The sequence below is a fragment of the Taurulus bubalis genome (genome assembly GCF_910589615.1).
Source record: "Taurulus bubalis genome assembly, chromosome: 2".
Taxonomy (NCBI): domain Eukaryota; kingdom Metazoa; phylum Chordata; class Actinopteri; order Perciformes; family Cottidae; genus Taurulus; species Taurulus bubalis.
In genome coordinates, this window is record NC_136590.1 from 5,906,861 (window position 1) to 5,920,538 (window position 13,678).

At 44.3% G+C, this 13,678-nt stretch overlaps 1 protein-coding gene across 1 annotated transcript in view; it reads right to left on the bottom strand.

Moving 5' to 3' along the window:
• Positions 1-904: 904 nt before the first annotated feature.
• Positions 905-13,678, bottom strand: part of sema4gb (sema domain, immunoglobulin domain (Ig), transmembrane domain (TM) and short cytoplasmic domain, (semaphorin) 4Gb) — a gene marked incomplete at both ends in the record, with an annotated part of 28,943 nt that continues 16,169 nt past the window's right edge. Inside the window, 7 exons of the mRNA XM_079214511.1 lie at positions 905-1,872; positions 2,379-2,440; positions 5,076-5,230; positions 5,924-6,039; positions 7,095-7,317; positions 7,417-7,555; positions 10,304-10,479. Coding sequence (XP_079070637.1) covers positions 905-1,872; positions 2,379-2,440; positions 5,076-5,230; positions 5,924-6,039; positions 7,095-7,317; positions 7,417-7,555; positions 10,304-10,479 — 1,839 coding nt within the window. The remainder of the gene's footprint in view (positions 1,873-2,378; positions 2,441-5,075; positions 5,231-5,923; positions 6,040-7,094; positions 7,318-7,416; positions 7,556-10,303; positions 10,480-13,678) is intronic.

Sequence of the window (13,678 nt, forward strand, 5' to 3'; positions counted from 1 at the left end):
AATGAAGTGTGTTTTACTGAACATCCCATTAGAGTCTAGATTGGGGGGGTCGTGGGTGATCTGAACCTTTATGGAACGCACCTTCCTAGTTTGAACATGAAAATACTCTTGTAACAATCTTCTAATGTCTTTAGGAGGGTCAGCTCTGATGTCACACACGGGGGTTGGGAGGGTCACGCCTTATTGGTCATACCTGGAGGTGCTCTGCCAACTAATTCACCCCGAAAAGATGCATTTTTTTTGCCCAATAATTAACCCTGAACTACCAACATCTGCCCAAAACCTGAGAAGGCCTCCAAGCTGGAGCAGCTACTATCGCCATCATCGAGACGCAGAATGATCCTTTGACTACAGGTGAGTCAAACCTGTTCTCCCTTTCAGAACAGGGAACACAAACTTGCAACAGGCAGGTCAATGATTTAGTTTCCAACAGTATTTGAATGCTGAGGACAACAATGCACAACCAATTTTGGGTGGAGTATCACTTTAAGCTCCGTAGAAGGGTAATGTTACATTGCACTTCCTGAACACTCCTCACGGTCTCATAAATACGTGATCCCCTCCGCGGCCTGATTTATTTTTGTGTCCCAGTTTGCACCTTTGCATGTTTTGTGTCATCCGACCGCCATCTATCTCTCACAAGCCTTGCCAGCTCGTGGTCATTTTGTAACCGTGCAGTCTGTGGCCAGTTGTTTGAATATCAATCTCTAGTTAGTGCAGTCCGTTGTTGACTTGAAATCTTGGGCCGTTTGTCGTAGGCTGCACATTTCAGATCAAGTGAGGACACGACCTGCAGGTGACACCGGGTAAATAACAGCAGCGTTCGATACAACAGTCAGTTCTCCCCTCAGCTACGGGTCACCCTTTGGGGTCAAAATAAATAACAACGACTGAGAGGGGCGTCCTAGATGGAGCTCTCGTCTGGCTGCAGGTCCAGCTGTGAGTGTTTCCTCTGCTCCAGGATCCTGTTGAGCTCCTCCGTGAAGGAGAGGTAGAGCGGCGACATGCCGTCGTGTTCGACCTGCCGCAGCAGCACGTAGCTGTTCCCGTTCATCTTCCTCAGCACGCTGGGCAGAGTGGAAGACAGCCCGTTGGCGTAGTCCATGTTGGGCAGCGGAGGCGGCATGGGAAGAGGAGGAGCCGGCGGAGGCGTTTTGCACGGAGAGAACTGACTCTCGCCCGGAACTATCTGCAGGAAGCCGTCGTCCAAGTCCCCGAAAGTCGTCACCGAGATGGAGCGACGACCCTGGCGGCCGTTGTAGTGGCTGGAGATGGTTTTCAGCTCCAGATGGGAGCTCCGCTTTCTCTCAGAGGCCCCCAGGACCTGCAGCCCCTGCTGGGAGAACTTTCGGTTCCGAGACGCCCGTCTGGTGCAGAAGCTCACGTAAAGCAGCACCACAGTCAACACCAGGCAAAGCCCCCCGAGGATCGCCACCAGGGAAATGTACACGGCCTCCATGTGTCTGTAGGTCTGGAACTCCGCTCCAGGGGGCAGCGGGGCGGGCGGCGAGGGCAGAGGCTGCTCGGTGGGGCCGCTGGTGGCGAAGACAGTCGTGCTGGAAACTGTAGCGGGGTTGGTCGTGTCCGTGGGCTCCACGGGGAAGTACGAGTCCGTGTGCACCCTGACGGTGTAAAGGTAAATCAGGATTGAGACGGAGTTCTCCACGGCGAAGCAGCGATAGGACCCGCTCTGCTGGGCGCGAGCGCCGATGATGAGGAGGCCGTCGGTGCCGATGCGGTAGCCCGAATTGAGGCCGTATCCCTGGAGTTCTTTGCCGTTCAGCGTCCAGCGCGGAGCGGCCAGGTTGGAGCGCAGTTCGCACTGGAGCAGCACGTCGTCGCCCGACATCACAGAGCGCCGCCGGTGGACCACTGAGCGACAGAGAGAGAGAGAGAGAAGGGAACAAGAGACATGAGACGGGGCGAAGACGGAGATGAAGCGAGAGGTGACATAAGTGGGAGGGAGCAAGAGTGAAGGTGGAGGACGTGAGAGAGGCAGCGTGGTGCAGCAGAGATGAATATATAAGGAGGTGTCAGGTCACAAAGGTCACGGTTTCAACGTGAGCAACCTTTTCCCGCATCACTTTCCATCTCATTTCATAAGCCTCTTTAAATGCAGGGAGCCCAGCATGACCGCCGAGAGGATAGACTGATTAAAATGTGAACGTTGAGACCCGGATGGGTGAGGAGCACACGTCTAATGAAACGTCTTCATCGCAGCTAAATGCTTAATTTTCAGGAAGAGAAAAAGAAGTGCTGGACTTCTTTCACCTCATAATCTGCGTGTGTGTGGGAGGTAAAATAAAGCACTAAGCTTTCTCAAAAGTAAATAATGTACATAATGGATGTACATTGTGTGCATGTGTGTGCGTTGTTACCATTTCCTGAATTCTCCTTGCAGCCTCTGACCCCCTTCAGGATATCCTGGGTTAGGTTTGACCTGCAACAAAGGGATTTCAAATTTAGTTCAAATGTTGAACATTTTGTATTTAATCTTTATTCAAAGTTACTTCGAGGAACTTTTAACTAGTTATGAAACAGTCTTAATTTAATACGTATGCCCCTATATAACCTAAATATCCAAACGAGATTCTCAGTGAGAAGATTGGCTATTTCTAAATCTATTTCTATTCCCATTAACCTTTATGGCACACTACCATTCCTGTCCACATGGAGCGCCAAAACCAACACAAAATCAAAGTTCCCTGCCGCAGCTTTAAGAAGAAAGCCTCATTCAGATTAACAATCTCCTTATCAAGTAAATTGTGGCCAAGACATATAGCAATTAGGATGAGCTACAGACAAACAATATAGGAGGGAGAAAACACAGATCCTCAAATCGAGAGAGTCAAAAACAACCTGCATGACACTTAAAAAAAGAGCTGTTTAAAGCCATAAAAATAACTAAGACGCATCCAAAACAACAACCTAATGAGGCTAACACAAGCAAGATTCTAAAATACCCCAAAATATCTGCAGCCAGACTACAGAACACGGCTTCTGCAGCAATTCACGAAGAGAAACCCATTTTAGATCGAACTGCAGGCAGAGAGAGCAGTATATATAATAAATCATATATGATTTTATTTTTACCCAGTTCAGTGAAGAAGAGTCAAGAACAATCCTGCCAAAGCTTCCCCTCGGTCACCATGATTGTATATCAACAACCTCCATCAGTAAAAATAGTGTCCGTGTGTGAGTTCTCTCCCATTAACATTCAGTTCTGTTGGCATCTTTCCTCCCAAATAAATCCACAGGAGAGGATGATGTGTCTGCTGCCGTAATGGAGATTAAGATCTCTGCTACTCACTCATGCAGTGTGAATGAAGAGGGGCACAAACAATACCCAGTGGAAGAGTGAGCCAAAGTCATATTTATGTGTTTGGGTATAGTGTTTGTTTTATTTGGAAGGGGCTTATAATGCAAACTGGTTCACAACTACAACATTTCTATTTAATTACACTTTTTTCCCAATAGTTTTAAACATCCAGGATTCATATACTATCTAAAAAAGTACTACACTTATACACATTTGAGGTATTGTTCTTTACTTGAATATCTACATATTATGCCCAATACTTAAGATTTGACATAGACAACTTACAAAATATGATGCATTGATATAGATAAAACTATTCATCAGAATAGTAAAATATAAAATGCTGTTAAAATATGAATGCATCAGCAACAGAATTGTTTTCATATAATATACAATAGTATAACACTCCCATTCTCCATTGAGTACTTTTACTTTTGACACTTTAAGTACTTCCATACTTAGCATTTTCAGTTCAGGACCATTTTTTTGTTGAAACAGAGTCTGGTACTAGTACCTTTAGTTAATCCTTTAAAAACAGTGTGCGAAAATCCCCCTGCGCCTATTATCAGACAAAAAACAACAACATATTATCTCCGAAACCACAACGTTGTTTAACTTCATTTAAATTGCTACAATAGTGCAACCCTTGTGAGAAGATACATCTGGTGTAAAACATAATTCAAGTAACCGTTAAGTTTAAGTATTTACGTAAACTCTGTTTTTTAACCGAACGACTGAAACTCCTTTGATCACCCAAATGCTGTGTTCTACTATGATTTTTGTTGCATATTCCGATCCTTTAGGTCCTAATCTTTCCCAAAAGCTGTCTTATTAGTATGTGGGCTGTTGTTAGGGCACCATAATACAGTTTAGAAAACTCGGTGACCGCTCAAGGAGGCATTTTTGGGAAATCCTGCTCATATCGTGCTGGATGTTTTGATCAAAATATCTTTTAAAAGTGTTTTTTTTGCAGATATACATTTTTTTCCCAAGACTTTGCTGAACAAATATATACAATAAACACAATTATTGGAATTAATTTGGGGTTCCTACGACGACTCAAACAGAACAAAAAGTAATAAATAATCTGTAACACACTTTTTTATCTTCTGTTGTAGATGCTCAGTTACACTCGACCTAAATGCTACAAGAGAAGTGCGTTTTGAAACCCGGAAGGTTTTTTGTCCTAATTGTTGTAAACAGAAGAAGCTCCTGCTGAGCTGATGGGAGAAATCCAGGTCGACCACATTGTCTTAGACCAGCCTTCATAGAAATTCTGTCGGAAGGTAAAATAAGCTGTATGAATAATTAATTCGACTCCGGTATTGCTGTCGGGGCTCAGAAGAAAGAAATAAAAGGTCATGTAATGCAAAAATGTACACTGTGTCAAAATTATTCATCTCTGTTTCCAGGTTTCATTTCAAGAGAGGCCATAACAATAATGATATATAGCATCATCACAGCATCATTTTATCTGACCTGAACTGTCATATTAATAATGTGGAGGTGTTGACACTTCTTGGCAACATTTGAGTCTTAAATCTAAATAACAACAAATGTCTCTTTCCCCCCCCCCCTGAAAAATGCAACAACAAAGATAATTTACAGAAGTTTTGAACGTTTGTTTTTGTTCTCATCCAGTCGCATGTAGTAGATAAACAGAGGGGATTTTGGGAGATTTCTTCCTACTTTCTATAAAACCTGTGTGTGTGTGTGTGTGTGTGTGTGTGTGTGTGTGTGTGTGTGTTCCTTTCACCTCTGTGCACGTGAAGATATCTCCACACACGCCCTCCCGTCCCAGCCGCAGAACGGATCTCTGGCGAATACGCAGTCGTAACAGGAAGTGTACCTCTGACAGGCGGACATCGGCACCTGCACCACTGCAGAGTGGGAGCCGACATAGATGCTCCGCTGCGAAGTAATACAAAAAAGAGAAGTCTGTTTTTTAATCTGTTCCTACTTTTACTCTTTTGACTTTTAAAGCCCTAAAGCACAAGCATTGTGACGCATTGATTAATCATCGATTACTGATGAAAATGACCCTTTCCTGGTCGCTGCAGAACAGCTGCACACCCAAAACTTAAAGCTACCACAGACTTTAATTTTGCATTGACTTGGGCGCTCCCTGTGGACAAAAGTGGTAGTGTTTATGAGAGTCCCTTGAGAAAATGTATTGTTTTATTGCAGTAAGTTTCTGCTGAACCTTCTTGGTGTAAATTGGTTTGTCTGATTTCACAGAGAACGAGAAGACAAGCATTAAAAATAGAAATAGCCAATCTTCTTGCTGATGGTCTTTTCCTCTTTCTTTTTTTACTTATGTGGGTCATAAAGAGGCATCCGTGTTAAATTGAGACTTTCATAACCAGTTAAAGGTTCCATGTAGTAACTTTAACTATAATGTATATAGACACTGAAACATTCTTATATAATTTACTAACTCCGATTGATAAATAAACATCCTCTGTGAATAGCATTTTTACACTCCAATTATATGTGATTATTATCTAATTAGCCTGGCCATGAGCTATCAAAGGCTTTCATCTGCATCACTCACACACACGAGTAGGCTGGTAAGGTTTAACTCTACATACTCTACATACGTACCAGAGCAGAGGATATGACCATGCTCTCTATGGGCTGGGCTTCATCAAACAGCTGCAGCTCTTCCATGATGTGCATTTCTCCACCGATGTCGACAGCTCTGTGCAGCCACCCGTCATCTGGGGGGGAAAAGATACAACCGTGTCAAGCAAGACACTGCAGAGGCAATACAGGGAACACGATCCAGTTTCTGCAATGGATGGTGTTTTATCTGTAGTTTAGCTTTTGTCAACAAATCTAATGAAAAGAACAAAAACCAACAATGAGGGAGTCTGTCCCGCAACACTCTGTGACTTCTGTGGCAGGTGTGGAAGAGACAATGTAGGATTTCATTGTGGATCTCGATGAAAAACCCTTGTGGTGAATTTCTGTTGTTGGCATACTTGTGAATATCGTCACAAGAGTAACTTCACTATCGTGGTAAAGTGAAAAATAGAGTCTGAGAAACTACTAGAATGATAATGTAAGACCGAACAGACTCACCCAATGTTGCTATTTGTGATTATTTATGTATTGTATTTATTATTTTATGTATTGTAAAATAATATTTATTATTTTTATTTATTTTATTTTATTATAAAATACATTTTTATGTATTCAAAATTCAAAATACATTTTTATGTATTAATTTTTTATGTATGTATTTATGTATTGTATTTATGATGTATTATTATTATAAATACTATAATAATATTATAGTATGTATTTATGTTATAGTATTTATTTATATTATAATATTATAGAATGTATTATTATATTATAATATTATATAATTTATAGTAGTACTAATAGGGTTATTAATAATATTGTATTAAATACAATATTATTATTGTATTTATTATTTAGTGTATGTATGTATTGCATTTATTATTTTATGTATTGTAAAATAGTATTTTTTATTTGTATTTCATTATAAATACATTTTTATTTATGTATTCTTTATGTATGTATTCATGTATTGTATTTATTATTTTGTAATTATTATTTATGTATGTATTTATGTATTGTATTTATTATTTACGTATGTATTTATTATGTATGTATTTACTTTAAGATACATGATGGCCTTATTAAAGATTATGTGTGTTTTTTTCACTAAAAAGGATGTTCACTCAATAAAAGACGCCCCCAAGCCCATCCTGTTGCTTTCGATCTTCCCAGTAGTAAAACTCACCAGTTCCCAAAAACAGAACAGTGTAAGTGTTCCCATCCAGCGCCGGCTCTTTGTGCACGACGATCTTCACATAGTTGACACTCCTCTTGAACATGAGTGGGCGCACGCCTATCGGGTGCACCTGGCCGGCCATCAGCGGGTGCCTTCTGGCGAAAGTGAGGACGTTGTCTGGGAGGTCTCGAGATGAGTTGATGCCCTGGGACCTGTGCACATCTGTTATGCACTGCGGAGGGATCAGAGGCAGAGCAATGATCAGAGAGGGGAAGACATTAAAGACTTTTACGATGGTGGAAGTAGTTTGCTTTGAACAGGCGAAGCTTACAGATCCAGGTCTTGGCTCTGGAACCTTCCCCGTGTACTCCCTCCACTTTGAGTCCTGCACCTCCATGAACGGCCCATCGAACGCCCTCTGCACGTCCGAGAAGGTGTACTGGCAGATAGCAGACGCTTTGATATTCTTCCTGAAAGACAGGTTGTTATTTGCAACTGCAACCAAGATTGAGTTATGCCTTATGATCTGTGATCATAAGGCAAAGAGCAGGGTTCATACACATTCTGACCAATGGATTTCCATGACTTCTCCATGACTTTAAGCCAAATTTTCATGACCAAACATTTTGTGAAATCTCGGTGTAAACATGAAAAAGTGAGAAAATGTAGTATTTTAACGAACAATGAGAATTCCAAAGCATACAGTAAACCTTAAATGACACAAATGAATGAGACAATAGTTTGATTAAAATAATAAACATGTCTAGATAGAGCGTATGCCTGCTTATATTTTGAGCGTCTTTCTTTTAAAAGCATATTCATTATTTCAAACTCGCCGTAAATGAACAACATTTTCTAAAATCTTTGGGATTTTTTTTTTTAAGGACTTTTCCAGGCCTGAAAATAACCATTTTAAAATTCCATGACTTTTCCAGGTTTTCCATGACCGTAACTGGGGGGCATTAATGTGGAAAAGTGTAGTTTTTCAAGCTCACGTTATCCCCTGGATCTTATACATTTGTCCTGAACGAACATGTAGGAGTGGCGTCACTGACAGGTGTGTAATTTTCTTCCATCAGCCACTCCAGTAATGAAATATTGGCTTTGCAGATTTCTCAACACCACACTCACAGCACTGAACCCTCCTCCCTGTGAGTCATGAGGGAAGCAGCACCCTTTGTGGTTCAGGTGACCCTTAATCTTAAACCCTACAGGTAAGATTAGTAATGGAGGGTGAATGTCTGCGTCACGTTCTTAAGTCCATTGTGCGCCTTTGAAAGCATTCAAGCGTGAGGAAAATGAGAGTGAAGTGAAACCTGAATCTGTCTTGGAGCCTGGTGAGCAATTCAGCTCAGGGGCTTACTCACCGGCGCACGCTTTGAGTCTAACGCAGAGTGACGACTACTCACACAGGTGTGTGTGTGTGTGTGTGTGTGGGGGGGGGTTTTTGGATAGAGAAAAAAGAAGAAAGAGAGGCAGCTGCTGCAGTGAATGAGGAGACGGGCGGACAGGGGTTGAGATTGAATAACCACAAAAGGAAGTGTAGCAGTAGAAAAAAGGGAAAAGCCGAGAGAGAAGTAGATCGTGTTACGGTCCCGTTGCAATGTTATCCTCTCCATCAGAAACGGAGCACCCTTGGGGACAGTTTCACGCAGCATGACTCGGCATATCGGCATAAGCACACACTCACACTCCGCTGCCAGATATGCCGCCGGCGGACATCGTCCTCTGACATTGTCACGTCATCTGCGACTCTCTGTCTTCAGTTATCAGTTGGTGTGCCGAATATTGTTGGGATAAATTGTTTAGTCGTTTTGTAAAATGTAGAATGTAAAATGTTCCCAGAGCCTGAGGTGATGTCTGCAAATGGATTGTTTCACTCAACTAAAAAGTCAAAAGACTCCCAAATATTCAAATTATAATGAAGCATCTCCAAAAGCGGAGAAGCTGCAACCAGAAAGTATTTCATTTTTGCATGACTCAATGCCTTTTTTTTTGATAAATGATGCTGAGAAAAAGGATCTGTATTCATCTTGAAATAATGTACATTATTAACGAGGGAGTCTCCAGGTTAATGGACCTTGTCGAACTGCTGTTATCTGTTTTACTGTGAGGTTTATAAAATAAAAATTAACTATAAAAATGTAGTTCAGTTTAAGTTTCACAATAGTTTCTACATACTTTCTGTTCGTTTGTTCTGGAGTCAGTTAGTTTCCAGTTAAAGAAAACATTGTACACACTGTACAATGTTTTTACTGTAAAATTACAGTAAATTACTCGCAGCAATGTTGTCATAAACTAGTGTACAATCTGTAGTATCTCTACTGTATCAAAAGAATATAGAAGCTGACTGTAAATAAAGCACACTTTGCTTCATTTTAATTTTATTTGCTGTGATAATTCAAAAATTGCAGTATTTTGATAGCAAGAAACAGTAACGTATTGTAATCAAAATGTACAGTATTTGTCAGCTTGGCTCAGGAGAGCAAGCGTTATGACTCCCAGAATGCATTGCTTTCACAGAAATATACAGTAGATCTACTGTATTGTGATGTTTTTCACAGTTTGCTGTGGAGGAACTAGAATCCACACTATTATCTTGATACATTTAACCCGGCTATTATTTACTATATATATATATATATATAACATTCTAAACTAATAACAATAATTAATAATTAATAATTAAATAATAATTCTATTTTAACTAAGTGTGCACCCTGTCCAAAAAAGTTATGACTTTCAAACTTCAGCAACTGCCTGAGAAACAAAAAATAAATAAAAATGTGTGCAGACTGAAGCCTTTGTGAAAGAAAAGCACTTTGCAAACAGTCATCATGTCTGTGTTTGACTATGGAGATATTCTGTACTCTGTAAAACAAGTTGATGCAGTTCTTCACGTCACTCATTATTGTGAGATAGAGGAGAAGGTTGAAGGAGAGAGAATTACACTCACGTATAAGGTCTTCGCCTAAATTATCCTCATTATTTCACATGTTCCCACTTAAGATCTCGTCTACAGTTTTCTGTAAAAGTCGAGTGGAGATCCCAAAGATTCCCAACATGCCAGAGTGAAAATGTGTATAAAATGATGCTGACACAGAATATACAACATATTTTGTCCGACAGCGAAAATAAGATACTATTTCCAACCTTAAAGCTACTTAAATGGGGCATAAAAGTCCATAATAAAAGCAGAATTTGACGTTGTCTCTTACCATTCCAGGCCAAAGACGCCATAGAAAACGCTGCTTTGAGCGTCCCGACCCTGCAGGACGAACACACTGCGCAGGATATTGAGGTGCAGCTCGTATTCTGGGACTGAACACACCATTCTGGCCTTGAGGAAGGAGGTCCACTTCCTCTGCAGGGTCCTCTGGCCTCCCCAGTCATTCTGCACACAGAGGAGGCGACAAATAAAAGACTGGAGGATTAGAAGTATTCTGCCGTATATGCTTAACACAAATTGACTCTCATGCTCAAACACACATCAGCGGCCACTGATCTGTGATAACAGTGAAACAATATTCATCTACAAACATAATCATAATGTACACATCACTATACACACATAAAGGAGAGTGAGGAGGAAGTGAGGAGAGTCTTATGAAACAGGAGCTGAGTGTTAGTGCCTACTTTAGCCCAATTGCTCTAATTGCATTTCGGTAGCACTGGGAGGCAAAGCTGCAAGAAATCTCTCCCTAAAAGAGTAATTTAGCACACCTCATTTAGTAGAGAGGAGAACAAGAGACTGACTACTTTTCTCTTTGTTAGTGGGAATTATGGCGCCTCGGCCTCCCACAGACACAGAGAAAAATGCATATGGAAAACAAAAAATACCCGCATTAGGAAATCAATAACTCATTTTTTGACAACGCGTGAGAGGGGAAAAGACTGCAGACAAAATCTTTTCCTCACAGAGTTGTTGTTGGCATTAAGATGGATCCAGCTGAGTTTCAGTTTATGTTTTACCAGGTTATATTATTGTGGAAAGAGCTAAAGGGATGCACTGATGGATCACAATCAATGTCAATCAAAGCACCGTCCGGGTCATCGCGGAAATCCAAGAAATTAAGTCCATAAAAATTACGCCTGAGGGGAAATTAAGCGAGGGACGTGGAACGTCACCTCGCTAGCGGGGAAAGAGCCGGAGCTGGTGCAGGAGGTGGAGCGGTACCAGCTAGATTTAGTTGGGCTCACCTCCACGCACAGCATGGGCTCTGGAACCAAGCTCCTGGAGAAGGGTTGGACTTTGTCCTTTTCTGGAGTTGCCCAGGGTGAGAGGCGCCGGGCGCCGCTATGTTGGAGTTTTCCCCGGGGAACGAGAGGGTCGCCTCCCTGCGCCTACGGGTTGCAGGGAGTAAAGCTCTGACTGTTGTTTGTGCTTATGCACCGAACAGCAGTTCAGAGTATCCGGCCTTCTTGGAGTCGGTGGGAGGGGTCCTGGAAAGGGCGCCGCCCGCCGACTCCATAGTTCTCATGGGAGACTTCAACGCTCACGTGGGCAATGACAGAGAAACCTGGCGGGGCGTGATTGGGAGGAACGGCTTGCCCGATCTGAACCCGAATGGTGTTTTGTTGTTGGACTTCTGTGCTAGCCACAGTTTGTCCATAACGAACACCATGTTCGAGCATAAGGTGGCTCATAAGTGTACCTGGTACCAGAACACCTTACGCCGGAGATCAATGATCGACTTTGTAGTCGTATCATCTGATCTGCGGCCGTATGTCTTGGACACTCGGGTGAAGAGAGGAGCAGAGCTGTCAACTGATCACCACCTGGTGCTGAGTTGGATCAGATGGCGGGGGAGTCGGCTAGAAAGACCTGGCAAGCCCAAACGTGTAGTGAGGGTGAACTGGGAACGTCTGACGGAGGATCCTGTCCGGGAGGTCTTCAACTCCCACCTCCAGAAGAACTTCTCACAAATCCCGAGGGAGGCTGGGGACATGGAACCCGAGTGGACCATGTTCAAAGCCTCTATTGTGGACGCGGCTGCTCGGAGCTGTGGCCGGAAGGTCATCGGTGCCTGTCGTGGCGGCAACCCGAGAACCCGGTGTTGGACACCGGGGGTGAGGGAAGCCGTCAAACTGAAGAAGGAGGCCTTTCGGGCCTGGCTGGTCCAGGGGTCTCCTGAAGCAGCTGACGGGTACCGGCAGGCCAGAAGGGCTGCAGCTGCGATGGTCGCGGATGCTAAAACTCGGGCATGGGAGGAGTTCGGGGAGGCCATGGAGAAGGACTTTCGGTTGGCCTCAAGGAAGTTCTGGCAAACCATCCGACGGCTCAGGAAGGGAAAGCAGGGGCTACCCCAGGCTGTTCTCAGCAGGGGGGGGAACTGCTGACCCGGACTGGGGACATCGTCGGGCGGTGGAAAGAGCACTTTGAGGAACTCCTAAACCCGGCTAACATGTCCCCCGGAGAGGGGGCAGCGCCGGAAGACTTTGGGGTGGTTTCTCCCATATCCCTGGCAGAGGTCGCTAAGGTAGTCAAAAAGCTCCTTGGTGGCAAGGCGCCAGGGGTGGACGAGATCCGCCCTGAGATGCTGAAAGCGCTGGACATTGTTGGGCTGTCTTGGCTGACACGCCTTTGCAGTGTCGCATGGGGGTTGGGAACAGTGCCCATGGACTGGCAGAACGGGGTGGTGGTTCCCATCTTCAAGAAGGGGGACCGGAGAGTGTGCTCGAACTATCGTGGCATCACACTGCTCAGCCTCCCGGGAAAAGCTTATGCCAGGGTGCTGGAAAGGAGGCTCCGACCGCTTGTGGAACCTCAGATTCAAGACGAGCAGTGTGGATTCCGTCCCGGTCGTGGAACAGTGGACCAGCTCTTTACCCTCGCAAGACTACTGGAGGGGTCCTGGGAGTTTGCCCAACCAGTCTACATGTGCTTTGTAGACTTGGAGAAGGCCTTCGACCGGGTCCCTCTGGGGTTTTTGTGGAGGGTGCTGCGGGAGTATGGGGTGCCGAACCCGTTGGCACGGGCCATCCGGTCTCTGTACGCCTGCAGTAGGAGCTGTGTCCGTATCCTCGGTAGTAAGTCAGACACGTTCCCGGTGGGTGTTGGCCTCCGCCAGGGCTGCCCTTTATCACCGGTCCTGTTCGTGACCTTCATGGACAGGATATCTAGGCGCAGCCAGGGGGCGGAGAGGATCCGGTTCGGGAGTCTCGGGATCGCCTCTCTGCTGTTCGCGGATGATGTGGTCCTGTTTGCCTCCTCGGACTGTGACCTCCAGCATTCACTGGGGCGTTTTGCAGCCGAGTGTGAAGCGGCAGGGATGAGAGTCAGCGTCTCCAAATCTGAGGCCATGGTGCTCTGCCGGAAACCGGTGGATTGCTCCCTCCAGGTGGGGACAAACTGCCTACCCCAAGCGAAGGAGTTCAAGTATCTCGGGGTCTTGTTCACGAGTGAGGGTAAGGTGGAGCGGGAGATCGACAGACGGATCGGTGCGGCTGCAGCAATAAAACAGGCGCTGTACCGGTCCGTCCTGGTGAAGAGGGAGCTGAGCCGGAAGGCGAAGCTCTCCATTTACTGGTCGGTCTATGTTCCAACCCTCACCTATGGTCACGAACTCTGGGTCGTGACCGAAAGAACGAGA